At 41.0% G+C, this 24,060-nt stretch overlaps 2 protein-coding genes across 2 annotated transcripts in view; one reads left to right on the top strand and one right to left on the bottom strand.

Moving 5' to 3' along the window:
- IQGAP2 (IQ motif containing GTPase activating protein 2) overlaps positions 1-24,060 on the bottom strand; it is a 330,456-nt gene that overhangs the window by 67,143 nt on the left and 239,253 nt on the right. Inside the window, exons 14-15 of the mRNA XM_010847615.1 lie at positions 8,648-8,738; positions 3,910-4,077 (exon numbers count right to left, since the gene is read on the bottom strand). Of these exons, the coding sequence (XP_010845917.1) occupies positions 3,910-4,077; positions 8,648-8,738 (259 nt within the window). The remainder of the gene's footprint in view (positions 1-3,909; positions 4,078-8,647; positions 8,739-24,060) is intronic.
- Positions 11,871-20,725, top strand: F2RL2 (coagulation factor II (thrombin) receptor-like 2). The gene is made up of 2 exons (XM_010847614.1): positions 11,871-13,180; positions 18,087-20,725. The coding sequence occupies exons 1-2, from the start codon at positions 13,117-13,119 to the stop codon at positions 19,154-19,156; spliced, it is 1,134 nt and encodes a 377-aa protein (XP_010845916.1). The 5' UTR covers positions 11,871-13,116; the 3' UTR covers positions 19,157-20,725.

Here is a 24,060-nt window from a genome sequence, read left to right as displayed (position 1 = left end):
CTATTTAAGGAGGACCCATTATTTAATGATTTGCCTTAAACCAAAGCAGAAGTGACTCGTCTTTGCAGACAACTTTATTCAAAGCACAAAACGGCATACATAACCACTGAGGTCACTAAGAAGGGAAAAGGAAAATTCCTGATTGCTCTGACTCATCTTGTTCTACAAAACCACACAAAACCAGGAGGAAAAAAATGTTAAATGGACTTAATTTTCTCAGGGAGAGAATACTAGGGGAAAAAAAACATCTATGGCAGTCATGGCTTAAACTGGTCAAGAATAATGCAATCTATTTGCAATCAACAAAATAGATTTAGCCATCTATTAATTTTGTTGAATGGTTACGATTCTTGTCTCAGAACAGAGAGCTAAAAACAATAAAAATAAAAATTTCAGAGCAAGCTAAGCCAACTGCTGTCAAGTGAGCACTAGACTAATTGCCTTTATAGGTAAATCATAGTCCTAGTGAATTTCCTCAAAGAATATTTAAATGGATTCAAATAACTAAGCAAAGATAACTTTAAGGCCCTTTAAAGTGTGTTGATTCAATTGGTTTTTTAATGCCTGTCAACTGTTCTGTGGATGCCCAGATCCACAGAGAGATACATAGCTCTTCAAATGGCCAATCAGACAACCATTATCTGTTTAGAAATGCTGGTTTACCAGAAAATATATTGTACAGTCAAATATGGATGATCACAAGTAATCATTATATATTTTCAATCACCAACAGGTACCAGATTCACAAATGTTTTCAGAAGATTGGACACTTTTTAAGGCAACTCTCTCAGTGGGAAGGAAGGAAATCAAATAAAAATGGGGGAAATAGATATCTTTTATTTTCATAAGAACTGAGAAGTAAAAAGTTCTTAGTTGGTTAAAAGTGAATCACACTGGCACTGTAAAGCTTTATTTGGGTTGGGATGTCAGTGAATAATAGAAAAGGAGAATTCTATTATTTTCACATCAAGTATGAGTTTAGAGTCAGGTCAAAGGCTGAGGAGGACATCACCAGAACAGGGTTCAAGGATTTTTCCTAAGAAGTAGAGCTGGTTTGCTGGGGCTTCCCAGGTGGCACGAGTGGTCAAGAACCTGCCTGCCAATGCAGGAGATGTAAGAGAAGTGGGTTTGACCCCTGGGTTGGGAAGATCCCCTGAAGGAGGGCATGGAAACGCACTCCAGTGTTCTTGCCTGGAGAATCCCATGGACAGAGAAGCCTGGTGGGCTATAGTCCACAGGGTCGCGATGAGTCAGACATGACTGAAGCAACTTAGCATACATGCACATAGTTGGTTTCTTAACTGAGGGAAAAGACTAATTACGGGCCTTTAAGGAGGCACAACAGAGAAAGATTACAGTGAGTTAAGAGGTGATGTGCATTCTATATGGAAACATGTTTTCTAGATGCCTTCCAGACAAAATCATACCTATATAAGACCTAAACTGAGCTCTAAGGCTAAGTGATCTATGCAAGAGTGAACACTTTAGTCTGGGGAAAAACAGACAGCCTAGAACCAGAGGTGAAAGAGTTAAGAATAAATCATCCTGTTCACACACTCAAACAATGTTCACAGCTCTATTGAAAATGAAAGTTAGTCTTTAATTCCCTAGAAAGCTTGTCCTCTTCCTCTGAGAACAGAGGTTGGTAATCTTTTTCTATAAAGGGCCAGAAAGTAATTTCCATCTTGTGTATTACAGGTCTCTCATACAACTTCTTGACTCTTACTGTATCATGAAGGCAGCCAGAGACAATAGCATACAAATTGATGACTGTGGCTGGATTGCAATAAAACTTTATTTATAAAAATAGGTGGCAGCCTGAGGAATCTTAAAAGCTATTAGAATAAAGGTTTCAGGATACAAAATCAACATCAAAAATAAATTTTATGAAAATATGTCCACATAAAAGCTTGCATACAAATGTTCACATAAGTATTACTTAGGATAGCCAAAACTGGAGGAAAAAATCCCAATTCTATCCACTGATGAATGAATAAACAAATGTGGCATATTCATACAACAGAATATTATCAGCCATAAAAGAAATGAGGAGCTGATACATGCTACAACATGAATGAACTTTGAAGACATTATGCTACATGAAGTCAGACACAGTATGATTTCGTTTATATGAAATGTCCAGAATAGGAAAAATTAGAGAGACAGAAAGTATATTAGTGATTGTCTGGGGCTGAAAGTTGGGGGTGGGGAGCAATGGCTAATGGGTAATGGGCTCCATTTATTATAAGAAAAATATTCTGGAATTAACTAGTGGTGTTAGCTATACAAGTCTGGGAGTATAATAAAAACTTCTGAATTGCACACTTTAAAAGAGTAGATTTTATGGTATGTGAATTATATCTCAATAAAAAAATTAATTGTATTTCTATATGTTAGCAACAAACAACCCCAAAATGAAATTAATATTTACAATGACATCAAAAATAATAAAATATGGTAGGAATAAATTCAAATAAAGTGATGTAAGCCCTATACACTGAATACTACAAAACATTGTTGAAAGAATTAAAGACCTAATTAAAAGCAAAGACATACCATGGTACATGGATCAGAAGACTTAGTGTTAGGATGGCATATGCCTCAAATCCATCTATGGCTTCAGTATAATCTCTAAAAAGTCCCAACTCCTTTTTTTCCAGAAAAAATGAATCTAAGGTATTTCCTAGGTTTCTATATTGGCTATCTGGGGACCATTTTTTTTTCTCTGCTGATCAGAACATGGCAGTTGGGAAAGGGAGTAGGCAAGCTTAGGGAAGAGAAGATAAAGCTAAGTTTGGGCCAAGGATTTGAAATTATGATGAGTCATCTCTAAGAAAATCACCCCTTGCATAAATACAGTTGTGCAAGTCTTTCCTCATAAACGATGAGGTAGGGGCACTATAGAAACTGATGGAGAGATGTGAAGGGAGCAGAGAGAGGCTCAAGGGTGATCAGACAGCAAGTAAGAGTGGATGGCCAGTAGCCCTATCCTCATTTCATTATCAGAAAATGTTCAGAATCAGAGGGTAGAATTCCCAAGTTAGAAATACATCAGGCTAATTATAAGTCCATAGGGTAGTTCTGGACAGACTTCTAGTGAATTAAAAAAAGTTTTGTTTTTTTTCCCCTCGAGTTCCATTTATAAGGCTATATATTGTCAAAGCAATTTTCTAAAGATGAGAAGTACTATGTACATGTGGTACAAATAAACATCAGCCTGAGTCAGGAGACACCTTAATCCTCGACAGTGGGACACAGCAAGTGCTCAGCAAAAATCTATCACGCTGAAGAGACGATGGGCTCTCTCTGCCAAAAACTAGTCTCATTGGGCTTGTCATTTTCTCCCTCTGTCCAAAATGCCATCAACGTGATTTTCTGAACCTGAAAAATGAGTCCTAAATTCATGATCTAAAACAGTTTCCAGAGCTAACATTTCATGGATTGAATAGGCATAAGTATATGCCAAGGTTAATAGAGACCAATTTGCTGCATTTCATTTTATACTTTCAAGATTACTCTTTACTTCTACTTAATAATGTATTAATGTACATTAGTAAATGTACAATATCATTTGTTTCAAAAAGGATGGAGAGATATATTAGTGTAAAAATCAGTTTGTACCACTAGAAGGATGGCTCAATGGCAAAACTGATAGGAAGCAAAATCTCCTTTTAATACTGTATTTTCTCAAGTATATGGCACCCACCACAGCCACCAAGTTAATCACAGATTTCCAAAAGACAAAAAAGGAAAAGAAACACTAAAAAATTTCCTTGCAAGAGATGACAAACATTCAGAAATATTCATTTGAAAGTGATTATTTGTCTCAAAACTAAGATAACACAATACCACAGAAGTCATCATATTCAAAGTGCTATTTAATTTGTGCTAAACAATGAAGAAGCTTACCACTTCTAGATTTTTGCTCTTTTGCTTTTGCCAGGGCATCATGGTACCTGTCAGCACATTCAGGGATTACGTCATTTGCATTACCAACGGCAGGCTTCAAAACAGACAAAATATCACTTTGCTTCTCCTTCTCCAAAAACTGATTAACATCAACGACCAGTGTAACCCCTGGGTAATGAAAAAGAAATGTTTCTGTTAATAATTATCTTCTACTCACCCTAGAGGCATGCAAAGATATAAGTCAACCTTTTAGGGATGCATTGGTATTAAACCTGTTTACCCTTTGAGAGAATATACTGCACACACTCAAGATAGTCATCAACTGTTCAGGTTGTAAGAGGAATAAAATCCACAGGAGCAGTATTTCCTCATTACTCCTGCATGATCTCAAGGCACTAGGTTCTGCCCACTGTGGTGATCTGTGAAACAGGGTGGACATATGTTGACAGTAGATATGCAGCCCTTATGCGGGTCATTAATCAGTATTTGAGAACAAGCTTTACGAAAACATGTATTATTCACTAGAATAAGTGAAACGGTATCTAAGCCACAGAAATCCTGACATTCTCTGGTACAGCACAAGTGTACTTTCAAGATTGTCCTTAGCAACCTGAATGACTGTTTTAGAAAGGCAACGGGCACAGCTGGTAGATATGTGCAGTGGAGCCCAGAAACTTAATTCTGGAGCCAATTTAGACCTAGAAAGCACGTGATCCCATTTCAAATGTCTGCCTCTCCCCACAAACAAAACCACATTCGACTCTTGGTTGAAAGATAAAGAAAGATAACGTGGTGAATTCTTTACCATCTAGTTTAGGTAAGAATATTCTGGCCCCACCAATGGACCTACTGTCTTCACAACCTGTAAATGTACTGGGTTAGAAAGGCAGAACAAAAAAAATGGAAGAAACCAGGTTAAAATACTTTATAGATGAAACAACATCGTGATGAAGAGAGAGGAGAAAGATTTTTTTCCTTTCTTTTTAAACAGACATGTCAAACTCTGCCATACAAATGCTAGATGGTATATATACTACTGTCATCAAATTTCATTCAGATGTGCACAGAACTGTGAAGGCTGATGTGCTAGGAAAAACAGTCTGACTTTTGACACCTACGAGACCAATCGTGCAATCTGGAGGAGCACTCAAAGGGTAAAGACTTCCGGTGGCCAACTCCAGTTGTTGCTGAACAAAAGCTACAGTGGTGGGTCCTTTCAGATACAGAAGTTCAGGGGAATGGGGAAGCTGCTTAGTAGCAGCAAAAGGCAGTCCTGGTGTTTGAGAAGTCTGTGGTCTCAGAGAAGAGGAAAGAACAAGGAAATGACAAAGGATCCTCACATGAATTACATCAAAAAGTTTTATCAAACCCAGTGAAATGCTATTTGCCTTAAAAGATGGGTGTTACGAAGGCATACATTTCTTTCATATTCTTTCACATTTCAAGTACATGTGCTGATGTACAAGCAGTGGGTCCATGGGTTAATCTTCTAGATGACTGAAGCTGACTCCTTCAGGTACCAAGCTTCATCTTAACAGAATCCTGCTCCATGAAAACTAAAGCCCTGGGGAAAAATCTAATAAAACAGTCCTGCTCAGACTTGCTCATCATTTTACCCACAGTCCCTGGTACATTTTTGGTGCTTAATGTTTGCTGAGAGCTGCCAGAAGAATTCTTTATGGCATCAAAATTATATTGTGTTATAATGTGATATTTTCAAAGACTATGGAGGTGTTGGGCTACTTTGCTCCTGCAATAAATGCTCCCAAACTCCTCCTCTTCTTAATTTTCCTCTAACACCACTGTCAATTATCACTTCTTGTTCCTGTCTGAATGCCTCCATAGCGCAGCCAAAGCACCTAACTTCTTGGTAAATCATAGCTTCTGAGTTGGGTAGAGACATAACCAACAGGTAAGCCTTATGCCTAAGATAAGAAGAAACAGACTCAGAGAAGCTGTCCACGAGGTCTCCACTGAGTTGACAAAAATTAGTTCTGTGCTCAGGCTTTGAGACAGCTATTTTGACCGCTTTTTTTCTTAAGCTACAGGTTGCAATTAAGTTCCAGAGAGCTGAGAATGACACATAAACGATATCCAGAAAGTCAGGTATGTTTCTGCTATGGAACAAATGAAGAAACCTCCTCCAGACCTCCTAAGATCCAAAAATATATTTATGTCTTAATCCATATGCCAGAAGGGCTTCTCTAAGGCATGCATTCTCAAAACAGGTGATATAACCCCCAGGAGGGTAAAAATTGGTTCTTAGGAAGAGAAAGTAAAACATAAAAACCACAGAAGTTTATATATAAAAGCACATATCTACATGTGGCGCATAAGCAGGTATATATTAGTGGTACTGAAATTTCATGGTAAGGAGCACCATGGGGGATGAAAGTCTAGAAAGACTCCTTAGGGTACAATCATAGATAACGGCTGAACGACATTGCTTTAAGGAGTCAAAAGTAGAGACAAATCTACTTGAAGAAAGCAAGATGCTCCAGTGAAAATGGACATCGGGCCAAAAGCGAGGAGTCTTGAGTTACCATGCCCTTTCAAATCTGCCTGTGGTCAAACATACGGGCCAACAAATGATCTGGGAGTGGGTTTGATAATTGCAACATGTGACCTGAATTTGTTTTCAAGTCTTCATACAAAGGATGAAAAATGCTTTTAAAAGTAAGATTAAATTCCTTGTTGAAAACACTGGAAAATTCTCATCTCAGTGTAAGAATATAGGCAGTTTTATCTTTAGAACATCTTTTTGTTGTTATAAATCATAGAAGACACTATATCAACTCTTTTAAGGAACAGGATGGAAGTAGAAGAAAGGATTTTAAATGTGCAAGTGTGGAGCACACAAATCTCACACATTTGAGAAAATCTCTTACATTCATAGTAAACAGAACTGTGAGTCTCAAGAGGATCGACTTAACATTTGTAAGCCAAGTTTAAGAACAACATAAAAAACAGGAACAAAATAACTTTTAAACTGGTTTGATCTCTAGGAGAAAAACTATAAGCTTTTTAGTCTATTTGAGTGCCTTGATGACAATATAATTTCTTAAAAGTGTATTTTTCATACTACGGATGCCTTCAGTTTAATACATAAATTTAAATCTCTTGTGTACACAGCTTAATTTTATTTTTTTCTTAAGGATTAGAATGTTTGAACGGAGAGACTTCAAAGATCCTAAGGATGTAAGAGTTCAGGTTGGAGAAATACACATATTTTTCAGGCTAAGGAAATAAAATCCAGATGTTCCTCACAAATGCCTGCGACGTTTCAAAGCGTATCTTCTGGAGCAAGACTAGGCATCTCAAAAGCCTTCTACGACCTGATACAACAGGATAGATTCTAATTATGTCATGAATGGACAGGTTAATGAACTACAATTTTAGGAATCTTATTTTAATTTACATAGGTTATTTATACATGGAGAGTGTTAGCTTATCACCCCGATCGCCATGTGAGTTTTCTTATTATCCTTTAAGAAAATAGATGCTTAAAAAAAACACAAACAATTATTTGAGAGCCAAAGTGGGGGTCTGGTAATTGCTAAGTATGTCTATTCCAATTATGCATTTTGGACTTGGGGAAATAACCCTAGCGGGTGGGTTTCAGCACCCACTAAACCCACTGTGAGATGAACCCAAGCAACACTCCACTGATCATCTGACCTCCATAAGCCCATCCCGATTGGCGGACCACAGTGAAGTCTCAGTCCTGAATTTGGGTCAGTTCAGAGCCAGTGTCCGGTAATCTCTGCAAAGTCTGACTGTGTCCTTCCTTGCAGCACAGTCACCACAGCAGGGTGTAACATGTTGGTAACGTAGCAGGTTCCTTTCCCAAGGGAACCCAGTCCCTCCTTCTTTCAAGGGCTTCTGGGTTCTATAAATGGCTCAAGTCTGGGAATTGATGGAGGGACCATGACTTTCTGTTTATGATTCAAGTTATACTTCCATTGACGTGACCTAGAACTCTTCTTCCACTTGTACAAACCGAGTAAGAATTCAATAGACTGTCTATTTCGCTTCTAGGAATACCACAACCAATTAGCAAATTCCATAGGTCTCTGTGTCAGATTTTCCTAATTATTGCTTTGATTCTGCTATCTATTAACATTATACTAACCACAGCCACTTGTCTTTGGTGATTAAGTGCTGTCCCTTGGCCTCTGCCAGACAGCCTGACAAATTTTGGACTTTCCAGCCTTTCCACAATTACATGAGCCTATTTCTAAAATGAAATCTCTCTTTATTTTTCCATATAAATGCATGTAGAGATAGACAGTACTAGATACTTGCTTTCCAGAGAAAACTGCATGGCTACATATGTAATTTTTTTTTCCATAGGAAAAAAAAATACATAGTTCTGTTTCTTTGAAAAATGCTATTACAATGCAAAGCAGGATGGTCTAGCTTCCTAAGGATTAAGATAAAAAAGGACTTGATTATACTATAAGTTTAAGAGTTGAGAAATTATTTTCTGCTTTCTGGACTTGGTTCAGCTACAACTTCAGATTTTGCTGGAAATAGTACTTGATTGCAAAAACCAGTGCAACTGACCAACCTTATTTTTGTATAAATATGAATTCAAGAATTAAAATAGGTGAGAGTTCATATCTTTTCAGAAATTAAAAATGGCACACTTTAAAAAAATTAGGAATTAAAACAGAAGTTCGGGGGATAGCCAGACGCAAGCACGAAGCTGCGGCAGCAGGAGGCGGCGAGGGCTTACATTGCTTTGCTTTGTTTATGTCCTTGTTGGCCTCGTTGACGGCATGCTGTATCTCATCCAGCCAAAGAATTTTGGAAGCACTTTGAGGGTCCTGAGAATGTGGTCACAGAATAAAAGAAAAAAACAGTGAATGACGATGAAACAGAATCAACAATGCTTTTTCAGGAGCCACTTTATTAAAATTTCCACAAACTCTTATTTAGCAACAACCCAGCATGGCCACACACCGTACACACTACGGATGACACAGACTCCAAATGGGGCCACTTTTCCCCTCTGCACAACCACCCCTTTAGTCCAGTCCACCCCGCTCCATCATCGCTCCCTTGACAGCTGCATCCATCTCCTATTTGCTTTTGTTGTTTCCATGTCAGCTTCAACCCCAGTGGCCCCCTACAGAGAACCCGATGACCCCTCCCCAAAAGGACATCTCATCACATCATTCCCCTGCGAAACTCCTTCAGAGGTTCTCTCCAGCAGTTTGAAGGAAACAACACTCCCTTCCCACAGACTGTGGGCATCTAAGGGTCTGGCCCTGCTCATCCCTCTGTTTTTATCTCCCCCTTGTCTACTCACTGTTCCTGACCTTCACACCAGCCTCCTTCAGAGCCCATCGCTCTACCCCAGGTGTGTGGCTGTTGGTTTTTTCCTATCATTCAGGCCTTAATTTAAATGCCACCTCTTCCAAAAAAGCCTTCTCTGACTACCCTGGTCAATCAAATATTCTCTCCCCCAATCACTCAGCAACTACGGCTCCCAAGGTGGCTCAGGGGGCCACAGAACACTTTCAATTTGTGGGAAAAAATGATGTGTGGATTTTATCAGACACAGTGGCAAAAATAAGAACAAACGTATTCAAATAGAAACATGGTGATGGCCCTCAAGGCGCTAATGGTTTAGCAGAAGAGCCAGGTGCATCAAAAATTATAATTACGGGATCAACAGCAAGGCCCTACTGTATAGCACAGGAAACTGCATTTAATATCCTGTAATCAGCCATAATGAAAAATAAAAAACTATGATACAATGTGATCAGAGCAATATTAACGATAGATAAGTTTAGAAATAGCCAAGAAGAGATGAATTTGTATTAGGAGTGTTGAGATGCAGGGGGAGAAAAGACCAAGTCATTAAGGACAGCTTCAGAAAGGAAGTGGAAGCAGCAGTAGAAAGGTACCGAGTTACCTTTACTCATTTTTACTTTAAGGGATGATTCTGATTTTACTCCAAAGGCAGTGCCAGCATACAGTATAATTAAAGAAGGCTTCCAGATAGCAACTGCATTTCATATAAACTTGTCTAAGATTACAATTTTGTTATTGGTAGAAATTAAATATTTTAGAGAAGATGAGACACTTCATTTTAAAAACCTGGGAATATCTGCCTACTTGTGCGATAGACTAAAGAAAGACTGTGATGAACAGAGGGTGGTTCATTGGAGCCAGGCAGACGCAGCTCCATCATTTAGGACTCAAGAAGGATGGGGGTCAGGAAGGAGAAATAACATGCACCAGCATCTTTGGTAGGCTTCAACTCTATCTCCCTCAGAGCCTAATAAGAGATGGTACATGGGAGAGGGCTCTGAAAATGAGACAAAATATCTGTTATTTCATCCTGTAACCACCAGATTAAAGAAGACCATGGATGAAGGCTTGGTTCCTGCTTCTACAATCACCTCTAGTTGGATCTGCCATGTGGGAATCACCAGCTAATAAGATTTTCCATCTTTTGGGAGAAAGGATGTGGAAGGTTCAAACAGGAAGCAAGACGGGAAGTTGAGACCTAGAAGAGGGTGAAGGGACAGGGGAACAGAAAGTATTTTTCCTCTGCTTCTAAGCCAAAGAGAACCCAACCACTCCCCCAGGTACGGCCTAAAAACTAAGCTCCACACAAGTTCATTTCTGTCTTTTTCAGATTTTTTTTTTCTCTGAAGGGTATTTACCAAATTTCTTCATAACTTAACCTCTGTAGAAGATGCACCATACAAACTGTTATTCAGATGAGAAGAAAGTTACAATCCACTTCAAAGCTGAAGGTATTAGTTTTATAAGCTAAACCCGAGAGACTTTGCAAATCAAAATAATTTAAGTCAACAGTTTAAATCATGACCCACTGCAGCAAAGGGTTGCTAGAGTTAAAGGCAAAGCCAAGAGTAAAAACTGAAGCCTACCAGTGTAAGGTCTTCTTTTCAATTGATCACTGGAAGACTGGAAACAGGGCATTTATAGGATGGCCAAGTCTCTGTGCTGTGCTTAGTCGCTCAGTCGTGTCCGACTCTTTGTGACCCCATGGACTGTAGCCTGCCAGGCTCCTCTGTCCATGGGGATTCTCCAGGCAAGAATACTAGAGTGGGTTGCCATGCCTCCTCCAGGGGATCTTCCCAACCCAGGTCTCCCACATTGCAGGCGGATTCTTTACCATCTGAGCCACCAGGGAAACCAAGAAAACTGAGCAGGTAGCCTATCCCTTCTCCAGGGGATCTTCCTGACTCGGGAATTGAACTGGGGTCTCCTGCATTGCAGGTGGATTCTTTACCAAATGAGCTAACAGGGAAGCCTGTTCAAGTCTCTACTTCCAGCTAAAAAGCCAGGTTCAATATACGAGTTACAGATGGATTAAGTCAAGAGAAAGTAGGCCATCTGAAAATCAAGTAATAAATTCCTGAATTTAGAGGATTCCTAGAAAATTGTAAATAATTTAAAATCTACCTCAGTTTGTACTGTGTTACCAGGTAATTGTATATTATTTGGCTGAAGTATTAAGAACTGACTTTTAAAAAAAATTAATTTATTTATTTAAACTGGAGGCTAATTACTTTACAATATTGTAGTGGTTTTTGCCATACACTGACATGAATCAGCCATGGGTGTACATGTGTCCCCCATCCTGAACGCCCCTCCCACAGCTCTCCCCATCCCATCCCTCAGGGTCATCCCAGTGCACCAGCCCTGAGCACCCTGCCTCATGTGTCGAACCTGGTGTGAAGATCTATTTCACACATGGTATGCTATGCTATGCCATGCTAAGTCGCTTCAGTCATGTCCGACTCTGTGTGACCCCATAGACGGCAGCCCACCAGGCTCCCCTGTCCCTGGGATTCTCCAGGCAAGAATACTGGAGTGGGTTGCCATTTCCTTCTCCAATGCATGAAAGAGAAAAGTGAAAGTGAAGTCGCTCAGTCGTGTCCGACTCTTAGCGACCCCAGGGACTGCAGCCTACCAGGCTCCTCCGTCCATGGGATTTTCCAGGCAAGAGTACTGTTAAACACTGACTTTTGATTGTAAAGCTCTTGGTGTGATAAGATGTGAAAAGTTCACACATATCAGTTTCCTCCCACCTTATTCTTTATCCTTAAGTCTCATGAAATTTGCATTTTCTGATTCTTGCTGCATTTTTATAGGCAACAAGCTATTGGGCTGTCTGTAGTGTTTAAGTGCTGTTAACTGTACGAAACTTTGTTATAATGCAGTTTCTTTAACTACATATTAAATTATATCCTCCAGAATATAACTACACATAAAAGCTTATATGTGAAACAATAATATGAATGTGCTTAACATTACTGAGTTGTTCACTTAACAGTGGTTAAGATGGCAAATTTTATGCTATGTATATTTTACAACAGTTGAGAAAAAAAAGCTTATTGTAAACCTGCTCACCAATACTCGTTGGATAAAGGGAGTCCTCTGTATCTTAATGTGCTATGATTTTAGTTTAAACAAATAGTGTTCTTTTGGGGGGATCCCTACTTATCTGACCCTGTAGAATTATTGAATGGCTCAGAATATGATGACCTATGGCAAAACAAAACACAATGAAACCAAGCTTTGGCCAAGCACTGATGACGAATTCAGACTGATGTGACACTGAAGGAGAATTTTCAAAGTAATCAAGCGCTTAGAACAACTTTAATGTCTTAAAAAAAAAAAATCACCTTGCTTTCCGTGATTCATTTAGTTTACAATCACATAATGAATCTAACAAGATTTGAAATAGCTGAAAGGAAAAGGAAAAGGATAACTTCTGACAGCTCAGTTACTAGGTAGAAATGGCACCCTGGAACCTTATTTTTAAAGTGGGTAAAAATGAGATAAGGAACAGATTTAAATTTAACTGCTGCTAAGCATCTGTTTCCAGCTCACCTCTGTTAAGGACTGCCCTTATCTGTGTTCATTCCATGCACATAAACACACGGAGTAGGAACTACAGCTTCTGCCCAGAAGGGCCTGTGAGCAGTGGGAGGAGTTACACAACTTTCTCCACGGATAAGGAGCACACTCAGAGGCTCAGCCTGAGTCATGCACGAATGCTGTCACACCCTTTCCCTGCAGAGGACCCGGGCGGGCTTCCTGTCCACAGAGCACAGCAGAACCCCGTTCTACAGAGAGAACCAGGGTGCCGGCACATGGAGCCGAGGTGAAACCCACGCCCCCACAATCTTGCACATTTGAGAGGCGGCTCTGATCAAGATGAGAGCCGTCATCTTTGCAGCCGTTGGAGCACTGCTTCTGTCGCCTGCTTCCTGTCAAAGTGGTAAGCTCTTTTCTTATGGTGTCGGGTGGGATTGCTACTTTGTGTCCCAAGAGTCAACCGAATCTAATCTCTTTTACATTTCACACAAACTGCACCCCCAAAGGCAGAGTGGAATCTCAGTTATTAAAAGGGGGAATCATGGACGTGAAGAGATGTAATTTGTTCACTGTTCCCATCTTGTCCAAGACTGTTCTCTGCTCGTATTTAAAAATTTGTGGCACAGTCAAGACAGGAGAGCTCTACAATTAAATCAAGAAACAATTTTCTTTAAAACTTCTTTTTCTAAGCATTTCCTCGGATATGGCAAAGATTAACATTTTTAAAAAGAGATTAAAAAAATCCCACGTTAATAGCTCCTGGTATGAGGAAATACCAGGAAATGAGGAAAATAAGAATACTCCCTGAAAGACAGAGTGGTTGGTCTGCTTTCAATACTCACTGATGCTAATCAATTAGTATTTCCCAAAAGAAGTATGTGTTTTCTGTTTCACTCAGTACAATGTTAGCCTGTAACTTCCTGCTTGCTCTAGATCAATCTGGGACAGGGGTATCCACAACCTCCTTACTGTCGGGGTTCCATTCTCCAGGGAACATTTTAGGAGCCAGAGAGCTGATGGGAGTAAATGACAGTGAACAGGGAAAATAAAAATTACACAAAAAACTCCAAGGCTCTATAAAGGAATGCGACCTACACTGACAGCTGGAATTGCTGAGGTGGTCTTAGGACAGTGTTGAGAGAATCAGTGGAGAGCAGTTGCTCGTGTGGGAGTTACAGTGAGTGAGTGCTCTTTCTGGGAGCGGATGAACCAAAATCAAGCAGAAGAGCAAAAGAAAAGAAGCTTGCAGAGGTGGTTCCTTCAAGGTGCTGGTGGGGTTTGCTGGATGTGAAAAGGGGGGAATTTAAAGGGTGACAAGGTAAGGAGATCATGAGGTAGGGGAGATAAATTAGGATTTGAGATTGACATATATACGTTATATATAAAACAGGTAAACAACAAGCAACAAGGACCTACTGTATAGCACAAGCAACTATACTCAGTATCTTATAATAACCTTAAGGGAAAAGAATCGGAAAGAGAATATATATATATTACATACTGATATGCATAAAATGGAATCACTTTACTATACACTTGAAACTGACACAACACTGTATATTAACTATACTTCAGTTAAAAAGTTTTATAAAAAAAATAAAAGGCGGCAAAGTGAAAGGCAGTGAATTTGCTTTCATCAATAGGGGTTGGGGAGAAATGGAGAGGAAGAGCCCCCCCGCCCGTTTAGTGGCTGAAGTCTCTTCCCTGTGGGTCAGTCCCTCTCCAAAGCCTTTTCTCAGGTTGAAACACATTTCAGGGACATCACGTCAGATGAACCTGTATAAAACACTCAAGTAAATGAAAAAAAAAATACACGCATAATTTAACAAGCATTCGTTCTTAAGGAAAACCAGGCTCTAAGGAGTAAAAGACTGCTTTGAGCTGGATCAGAGCCAGAATTCTCATGGAAATGGAATCAAGGCTTGTTGACAGCGTCACTGTTGAGCAGGTTTTCAGGCATGATGTCTTGCTCAATCACAGGAATTCTCAAAACCAAACACACACTGGGTTTCAACGGCTTTCTTACTATATCTTGAAGGGATGTAACTCGTACAGCATGTTTTCAGCCTCCATTTTCCAGCTCTGTGCCTGCCTGAAAAGGCCCTTCTCTTCGGGTGATGTCAGATGCGAGAATTTTCCAAAATGCTCAAGTGAGCAGAAGGATTTGAGTGGCTGTACTCAAGTGGCACACCTCTACACACAGGCATCGAAGAGAGCCACTTCCCCAATTTTTCTTTCCTTTAATCTTTCTTCCAAGGACACCCTCTGCTTACGCCCCGAATTCAGTTTTTGTGATCTCAAGGTTATGAGGGAGACTTCAACTTCACCCGAGGGTGAACTGGTAGAGATTAAAGCCGGAATAGAAACTGGCTTTGAAGGAGAGCCAGGTTGCTAAACACCAACCAACCTCCAGGATTCAACATGTAGGAATTCAGAGCTCATGTGAAAAGAGGTAACTGGCAGAGTAAGGCATTTTAAATCGATATAAGTATTAGGTTTATATTCAGCATAAAAGCCCATTTTAAGGTAACGTTAGAAATGTGAGAGAATCTACTGTCTCTACACGTCAAGGATTAATTTACGGAAAATTACATAACGAAAAGCAGGTTTGAGTGTTAAGGTTTATTTTGTTTTTAAAATTGCTCTCTCAAGAATTAAGATTATTAGTATCAATGTGCCACCTAGGTGACAAATATTTGTAGTACGTAATTCGTTTTAACACTCTTTTTCATTTCTTCATTTCCAACTTCTTGAATCATCAATTTCCTCTTCTGATTTTTCTTCCTTTGTCTCCTCCCCTCTTGAAATCTGGCATTCCCCCTCAATTCTGCCTTTGGATTATTTCTTCTCAACACAAAATCAAAGTACTGTCTCTACCCAGACTAAAAGGCCCATACGTCTCATGTGGGCTCCTGAAATTCTGGATTCCACATTTAAGTCTAACCTGTCACGGCACATTCTCATTCTAATATTGCACCAGCAATTTGAACTCAGGAATATTCAAAACTGAGATCTTAGCTTCTCCCCGTGTTGCACCCTCAGCCCCCCTGCCTTGTGCCATGCTCCATCTGCCTCTTCTCCAATGTTGTCCAGAAGACAAACTTCCCAGTCATTTTTGCTTCCTGCTTCCCTTGCACCATCTCCAGATGCTAAGGGCCTTTGAGCCTCCATCACCGAGTCTCATGTGTTCATCTTCACCTCTCCACTGCCATTACTCCAGCTCTGTAACCCACCAACTTGAGTTGAAATGATTACAGTAGCCTCCAAATCTAGACAGCATATTAAAAAGCAAAGACATCACTTTGTCAACAAAGGTCCACATAGTCAAGGCTATGGTTTTTCTAGCAGTCATGTACAGATGTAAGAGTTGGACCATGAAGAAGGCTTAGCGCTGAAAAACTGATGCTTTTGAACTCTGGTGCTGGAGGAGACTCTTGGGGCTTCCCAGGTGGTGCTAGTGGTAAAGAACCCACCTGCTATACAGGAGACATAAGAGACGTGGGTTCGATCCCTGGGTTGGGAAGATCCCTGGAGGAGGGCATGGCAACCCACTCAAGTATTCTTGCCTAGAGAATCCCAGGGACAGAGAAGCCTGGTGGGCTACAGTCCATAGCGTCGCAGAGAGTCAGACACAACTGAAGCAACTGAGTATCCATGTGTGCAGAAGACTCTCGAGAATCTCTTGGATTGCAAGGAGATCAAACCATTCAATCTTAAAAGAAATCAACCCTGAATATTCATTGGAGGAGTTGATGCTGAAGCTGAAGCGCCAATACTCTGCTCACCTGACACGAAGAGCTGACTCACTGGAAAAGATCCGGAAGCTGGATTAGACTGAGGGCAGGAGGAGAAGAGGGCGGCAGAGGATTGAGAGGTGGTTAGATAGAATCACTCACTCAATGGACATGAACCAGAGCAAACTTGGGGAGACAGTGAAGGACCGAAGAGCCTGGTGTGCTGCAGACCATGGTGTCGCAGAGAGTCGGACACGATTTAGCGACTGAACAACAACAAAGCCTCCAAATCAGATCCCTTTGCCTCTCACTTCTTATCCTCTTAGCCTTTTCTCTACACTGTCATCAAAGTGACCTTAAACACAAGTCAAATCATGGTTATATTAGTTTTCTATTACTACTGTAATGAATTGCCACAAAATTAAAACACAGGATTTATTATATTTCTGAAGGGTCACAAGGTGTCAGCAGGGAGGCTCCAACAGAGAGCCTGTCTTCTTGCTGTAGTCGCTCTCTTGAAACGCATGCATTCCTTGGCTCATGGCTCTTTCTCCGACCTTCAAAGCTGGCAGCAGAGCCTTTTCCAGGATCTCCAACTTTGGCCCTCTTGCCTCTCCCTTTTATAAGGAGTCTTATGATTACACCTGGCCCACTGGCCAATGCAAGGTACTCATTCTATCTCAAAATCCTGAAGCACATCCACAAAAGTCCCTTTTGCCACAGAAGGTAACATATTTGCAGGTTCCAGGCATTAGCACATGGAATCTTTGGGGAGCCATGATGCTGTCTATCTCAGTGGCCATCCCTCTGTCCACAGTTTTGTCTGCATACAACCTCAGCATCTGTGAATGGGCACGTGATTTCTTAGGACAGTTTAGGGGCCCTTCAGAGATTTGGCTGTAACCTACTCTTTCAACTTCACCTGCCAGATGTACCTTGTTTGCATAAGAATGTGCTTTTGTGCATCTTCTCCATTAGTGTGAGAATTGAAGACAGGAATGGTATTGATTTAAAACTGTGCTTTACTGGCATATAAACATGCAATAAACATTTGCTAAATCAACTTATCTGATATTCCCAGATGCCACGTCAGCCTACACAATGCCTGTGGCCATTCATCACCTACCAGATTCTTATTCTTCTATTAAATTCCACCTCTTTATGTACCTTGCTTCATCTTTGTTCATGTTCATCTTTTCCTTGACATTTTGCCCCAACACCTAAATCTATTAAATACTGTCTGAATGCCTATACAGTTTATAATCAATATGACATTAGCCTATAATGGTTTCAAGTGCTATTTTGTTTCCTCTTATAGTATTATATTTCCTTACATACAAAGAGTTGTCATCTAGTTTGGGTTCTGCATGGGTTAGCATGCTGCTGGGGCATATGATATATATTAAATGCTTTCCTGTTGATTACCTGATCTATAATGACTGTTTAAAATAAAAAGGATCCTAAATTCTACCATTACAGAAATTATGTAGCATAAGAAATCTAGTTTTATTGTCTCCTGAACAATAGCTATCCCTCAGTGATGAATCATATGTTAATACTTCTTTTCAATTACAGGCATGGAATATGATGCAGACAACTTGGCAAAGCCAACCTTGTCTATTAAGACCTTCCGTGGAGCTCCCCAAAATTCTTTTGAAGAGTTCCCCCTTTCTGCCATAGAAGGCTGGACAGGAACCACCAAAACTGTAAAAATCAAGTGCCCTGAAGAACTTGATTCAAATCTCCATGTGAATAATGCTACCATGGGGTACCTGAGCAGCCCTTTAAGTACCAAATTGATACCCGCCATCTACATCCTGGTGTTTGCAGTAGGTATGCCGGCCAATGCGGTGACCCTGTGGATGCTCTTCAGGACCAGAACCATCCGTATGACCATCTTCTACACCAACCTGGCCATTGCAGACTTTCTGTTTTGTGTTACACTGCCCTTTAGAATAGCTTACCATCTCAATGGGAACAACTGGGTATTTGGCGAGGTCATGTGCCGGGCCACCACAGTCATCTTCTATGGCAACATGTATTGCTCCATTCTGCTCCTCGCCTGCATCAGTATCAACCGCTACTTAGCCACTGTTCATCCTTTCACTTACCGGGGACTGCCCAAGCGCACCTACGCCTTGCTCACATGTGGACTGGTGTGGACAACGGTTTTCTTATACATGCTGCCGTTTTTCATTCTGAAGCAGGAGTACTATCTTGTCCAGCAAGACATCACCACCTGCCACGATGTCCACAACACATGCGAGTCCTCGTCGCCCTTCCAGCTCTACTACTTCATCTCCTTGGCATTCTTTGGATTCTTAATCCCATTTCTGGTCATTATCTACTGCTACACAGCCATCATTTGGACGCTTAATGCAAAAGATCGTAGGTGGTTGTGGTACATTAAGGCGAGTCTCCTCACTTTTGTGATTTTTACCATTTGCTTTGCTCCAAGCAATATTATCCTTATAATTCACCATGCAAACTACTATTACAGCAACAATGATGCCTTATACTTTGTCTATCTCATAGCTTTGTGCCTCGGTAGCTTGAATAGTTGCCTAGATCCATTCCTTTATTTTCTCATGTCAAAAATCACAGATCACTCTACTGCTTACCTTACAATGGTGAAATTATCTTAGAGAACAAGAAAAGCCATTTGTGAAAAGATACATTCTTGAGGTAACATATGCATAGAGCTCTATTCTCCAGCTCCATTTTTGAGCTTCTAAAAAACAATGCTTCAAAAGAAAGCATTACATACACTCTAGCTTTTTTTAAAAAAAGTGTCATTGCAGGAGAAAAGACTACTCTCTTCATGGTAACTGATACATCTGCCCGACTGGTACTTCAAGCTCTTAAAATACCCATCTTCCCTACTTCTAAGAGGTTTCTACTCTAGATGACTTGAAGGTTGAGGATGGAACAGGGGGCAAGGGTGCACAGGGGCGGGAGCAGCTAAGATCTGTTTTTAGTATCTGGTGTCATTTTTAATTCTTCTGCCTCCTTCAGCTCTCAGGCTGATGGCTGCCTCATCAGCAGACTCTATGTGCATAGTATCTCTCAGTACATCTGTTATCCAGGCCCACCTCTGCCTTCTAACCAATCTCATCACTGCCAGCCTGTCCTCCACTTCTCAGGCCACTGCTAGATTTGTTGTTGTTTAGTCACTAAGTCACGTCTGACTCTTTTGTGATCTCAGGAACTGTAGCCTGCCACACTCCTCTGTCCACGGGATTTCCCAGGCAAGAATACTGGAGTGGGCTGCCATGATTAATCTTCCCCAAATGCCAGTTTGAATATATCACTTAAATCTCCCAGTTCAGAAACCTCCATTGACCATTCACTGCTTTGGAATAAATTATAAAGATTTCGATTAGCATCCAGGACTGACACTAACTTTATCTACCAGAAAACATGCATGGGATGTAAGCACAGGCTGAGCCCCTCCCCTTGCTATAATTTACACTTCTCCTCATTCTGCCCCTGCCCCTCACTGGAAAGCTATTTCTAACATGTTTGCCTTAATTCTTTCCATCTCTCGAAGTCCTCAAAGGGCCACTCTTCCCTGACTCTCTATCCAGAAGTTCATTTTCCTCATCTGAACCTTCAAAAATCTTTTTTTGTATTTTTATTATGGCACTTTAGAGAGCTCACTTGTATACAAATGTTAATTCCATAAGCACTTACTAAGTACCATATGCAGTAGAGAAGGGGCTTGTCCTCTCCCTTCTCTAAGTTTCTAGTAATAATGCCAGGCCCAAGTCTTCCCAGGGTCTGTGGGGCAAGGCTCCATGCTTTGCACATCCTGTGGTTGAATGAATGAAATAATAAAATCTCAAGGCATCTAAACAGCATGAAAGTCAATTAAATTCATACTGAGAAGGCAAGGTATTCCATATGACAGGGCATATTATTTCTGGTTGGCCACATCAAAAAAGAAAAAAAGAAAGAAGGCTAAGAATATATTCAAGAGGTCATTTATAAGTTTAAAATAATGGCTCCATTATTTTTGTCCTTAAACATAGTTTTTATGGGAAAATTATATTTTGTGATAATCTTTCCCTCAGTTTAGAGATCAGACAGAAGGTGACTGTTAGTGGTTAAGGGCATAAAGGATTGTGAGACGAATTTTCAAATTCGTAGGAACATGCATTGACTGTACACTTTGTAGTGCCCATCAAAACAATAAAAGACATTTTAAATGCCGATTTGTGAGTGCGCAGAGTTTCCTATTTCATTGGACTTAAGACTACAAAAATACAAAAATGCACACAAAGAACATTTACAGTATCTGTGTGGTTACATGAAGAGTAAAAATAAGGTGAACACTAAAGCAAGCAAAAAAAGAAAAACTAAACTAAGTTTCTAGATGACAAAAACCCCAATGGAAGGAACTGCTTTCTGCAAATTGCTTTCTGCAAACTGCAAAATAATGAACTGTAATACAGTTTTACCTACAGAAAAAAAAAAATTCAACATTATTCACTTGTTAAAAGCATACTTAACTTTTATGCAGTAAATGAGAACTTTTGGGGTGTATAATTCATATGCTTCCCAAAATTCTCAAGAAAAGGCTTCAGCTTAAAAATAGCTGACAATTCACTGCCTCCAGTGACTAGACCTAAAAGTGTGCTCTCTGCAAACATATGCCAGGCCTACTTCCAGCCTTTCCCTCAAGAAATGGAAGGACTCTGGTGCGTATGCAAGGTTATACCTGAAATACCGTTATCGAGGACCAAGAATTCTCATCAACTTACATCACTGTTCTCAGTCTTTAATAAAACTGAGCATTCTACTAACATGTCATCCATTTGGACTCTTAGTGACCATATACTTTGACACAAGCTGTACTTCACACTGACAATACCAGTAATGTAATTTTCCTCTATTATTTTCCGAGGCTAGACTTTTGGAAAGTAAGGCACAGAAACAGCCCCATAAACACAACTGAAAATTTACAGGTATCAAAACAGCAGAGGTTCAAAGACAAAGAAAGACTCCCACTACATAACAGAATCAGGCCTTTTTTTTCCCACAGGGAAAGAGAATGTGCTGAGAAAACAACGTGTCAAAATGAAGGAGCAGAGAAAGAGAAATGCATTTAAAGATGGCAACTTGACCAAATCAGATTCATCACTTGGGGCTATTAGTATTTCATCATCTCTTGTGCTCAGTCACTTCAGTCTGACTCTTTGTGACCCTGTGGACTGTAGCCCATGAGGCTCTATTGTCCACGGGATTCTCTAGGCAAGAATACTGAAGTGGGTTGCCATTTCTTCTTCCAGGGGATCTTCCCAACCCAGGGGTTGAACCTGGATCTCCTGCATTGCAGACAGACTCTTTACCATCTGAGCCACCAGTGAAGCCCTTTAATCTTTCAGTTAATGACAATATATTGTAGTTCAAGCTTCTAATTTTATAGGTCAATAGTGGTTTAATGCCTGGGCTCTAGCTCAGATTCCTAGGCTCATATTCAGGGCTCTAATTACACTATTAGAGCACCGCTTTCACACTTAGGAGGGCTTCCCTGGTAGCTCAGCTGGTAAAGAATCTGTCTATGATGCGGGAGACCTGGGTTGGGTCCCTGGGTTGGGTAGATCCCCTGGAGAAGGGAAAGGCTATCCACTTCAGTATTCTGGCCTGGAGAATTCCACGGACTGTACAGTCCATGGGGTTGCACAGAGTCGGACACAACTGAGCGACTCTCACTCCACACTTAGGGGGAGGCCCCACAGAGGGGGAGTGGCGCGCAGACACCGGGGGGGCTTCTGAGTGCTCTGAAGAGGTGCTGTGGAATTGTACCTTGACCTAAAGTCCTGAGCTTGGGGTGCTCAGGAGCAGACATCCACTGCTTGCCTATAAAGGTTTGTGGGGTCAGTCTCACCTCAAAGACAATCCCCCCATGTGGTTGTCAGCAGAGAAACCCAGGTCTACCTCTGTTTTGCATGCAGAAGACCCCAATTTGTGGCCAGAGCAGGCCTTGTGTCTCGTGAAGACCCTGCGACAAAGATATCAGCGCACCACCCGCTGACCTGCATGGCAGCTAGAGGTGCCACAATAACACCAGCTACATTTGATAAACCCTTTTTTGGGGGTGCATGCTCCATGTCAAAGGCTATACACTTATACATACATACATTATAGTCAATGTAACTATGTGTTAATAGGGAATTATGTGTTAGTGTATATTATTCATTTACTACATTATGTAATCATTTAAGCCTCACCATAATCCTATAAAGTAGGTACTATAATTTTAATTTTACATATGTGAAAACCAAAGCATAGAGAATTTTAGTGACTTGAGTAAAATCCCTAGCTAATTGGTGGCAAAGCCAAGATCTAAATGGTTCCTGTCTGTCTCCAAAACTAAGAACTTTAGCGTCCAATGCTGTGTCACGTGTTACAGCCACAGCTACATCAGTAGGGACAGCAGCGGGCAGCCTGGTCCTCCCCGCTGACAGGGTCTGCTCCCCCTGCTGGGATGAGGGCACACAAGGCCTGGCTTGAGTCTCCCTCTATTTTTTTTTTTTTGCATAGGTAAGCTCTTTTTTTGGGTGACATGCTCCATGTCAAATGCTATACACTTATACATACACATACTATTAAAAAATAGAAATTCAATAAAAGTGAAAAAATAAAACAATGTAAATCCTATTCACTTCATGCTACTAAACTGCCTCATTAGAGCTGAAGAAAAATATTCCTCAAGGTAGGGCCTTCTGTCCTCTGAGCCTTCCCCGGGATAGCCTAGCCTTACCCTCTGTGCTTTATGGATGGCTCATGTAACTCACCTTCATCTGATCCTCACAGCAACTGTTAGGCGTGGTGATAATGACACTTAATTCATAGGGCTGCTATGACTTATTCCGAGGACTGTATTAGGTAACATACATAAAGTATCCACTATCATGGCCGGCAAACAGCAGGTGATCAATAAATGTTTGCCATAGCCAAAAATGTTCTTCCTGTTCCAGATGAGGCCGTTCCTGGGTTGTAAAGACCAATACAAACAAGACGCCCCTCCTCTGGGGCTGGATTTGCACCTGGGGCCATGGCAGCCACAGTGGCCAAGTCCCAGGGAGCACCAGGAGACGGTTCTTCCCATCCATCCGGGTCGTCCAGGCTGGCCGGCATCTATGGGACATCTCACAACCACAGTGTAAGCTCTGCGGTCAGCTGAAACCCTCTGCTCTGCAGTGGGACCTGGCCAGGTCAGTTTCCCCCTGCGCCTAGAACACACCAAGCTGGTGCCCACGTAGCCCTGCCATTACCTGCTTGCATCATCCTGCTCCCACCCATCAAACCAACTCATCCTTACCCTTCGCGAGCTGCTCCTGATCTACCTCCACACCAGCCTATCTTAGGATTTCAGCCCACAGCTACCCCAGCCATCTCCGAGTCACTCTGAGCATTCCTCTTTTTGACACTTGGCCACCATACTCACCTCCACTGCTGTGGATTTTATGTGGGAATGCCCTCTGTCTCAGGAAGTTTCTAAGCCTCTTGAGGACAAGTACAGATCATTTGAACAGTATCGTCT

Source organism: Bison bison, unplaced genomic scaffold (assembly GCF_000754665.1).
Source record: "Bison bison bison isolate TAMUID 2011002044 unplaced genomic scaffold, Bison_UMD1.0 scf7180017864252, whole genome shotgun sequence".
Classification (NCBI taxonomy): Eukaryota; Metazoa; Chordata; class Mammalia; order Artiodactyla; family Bovidae; genus Bison; species Bison bison.
This window is presented reverse-complemented; position numbering and strand designations above follow the sequence as displayed.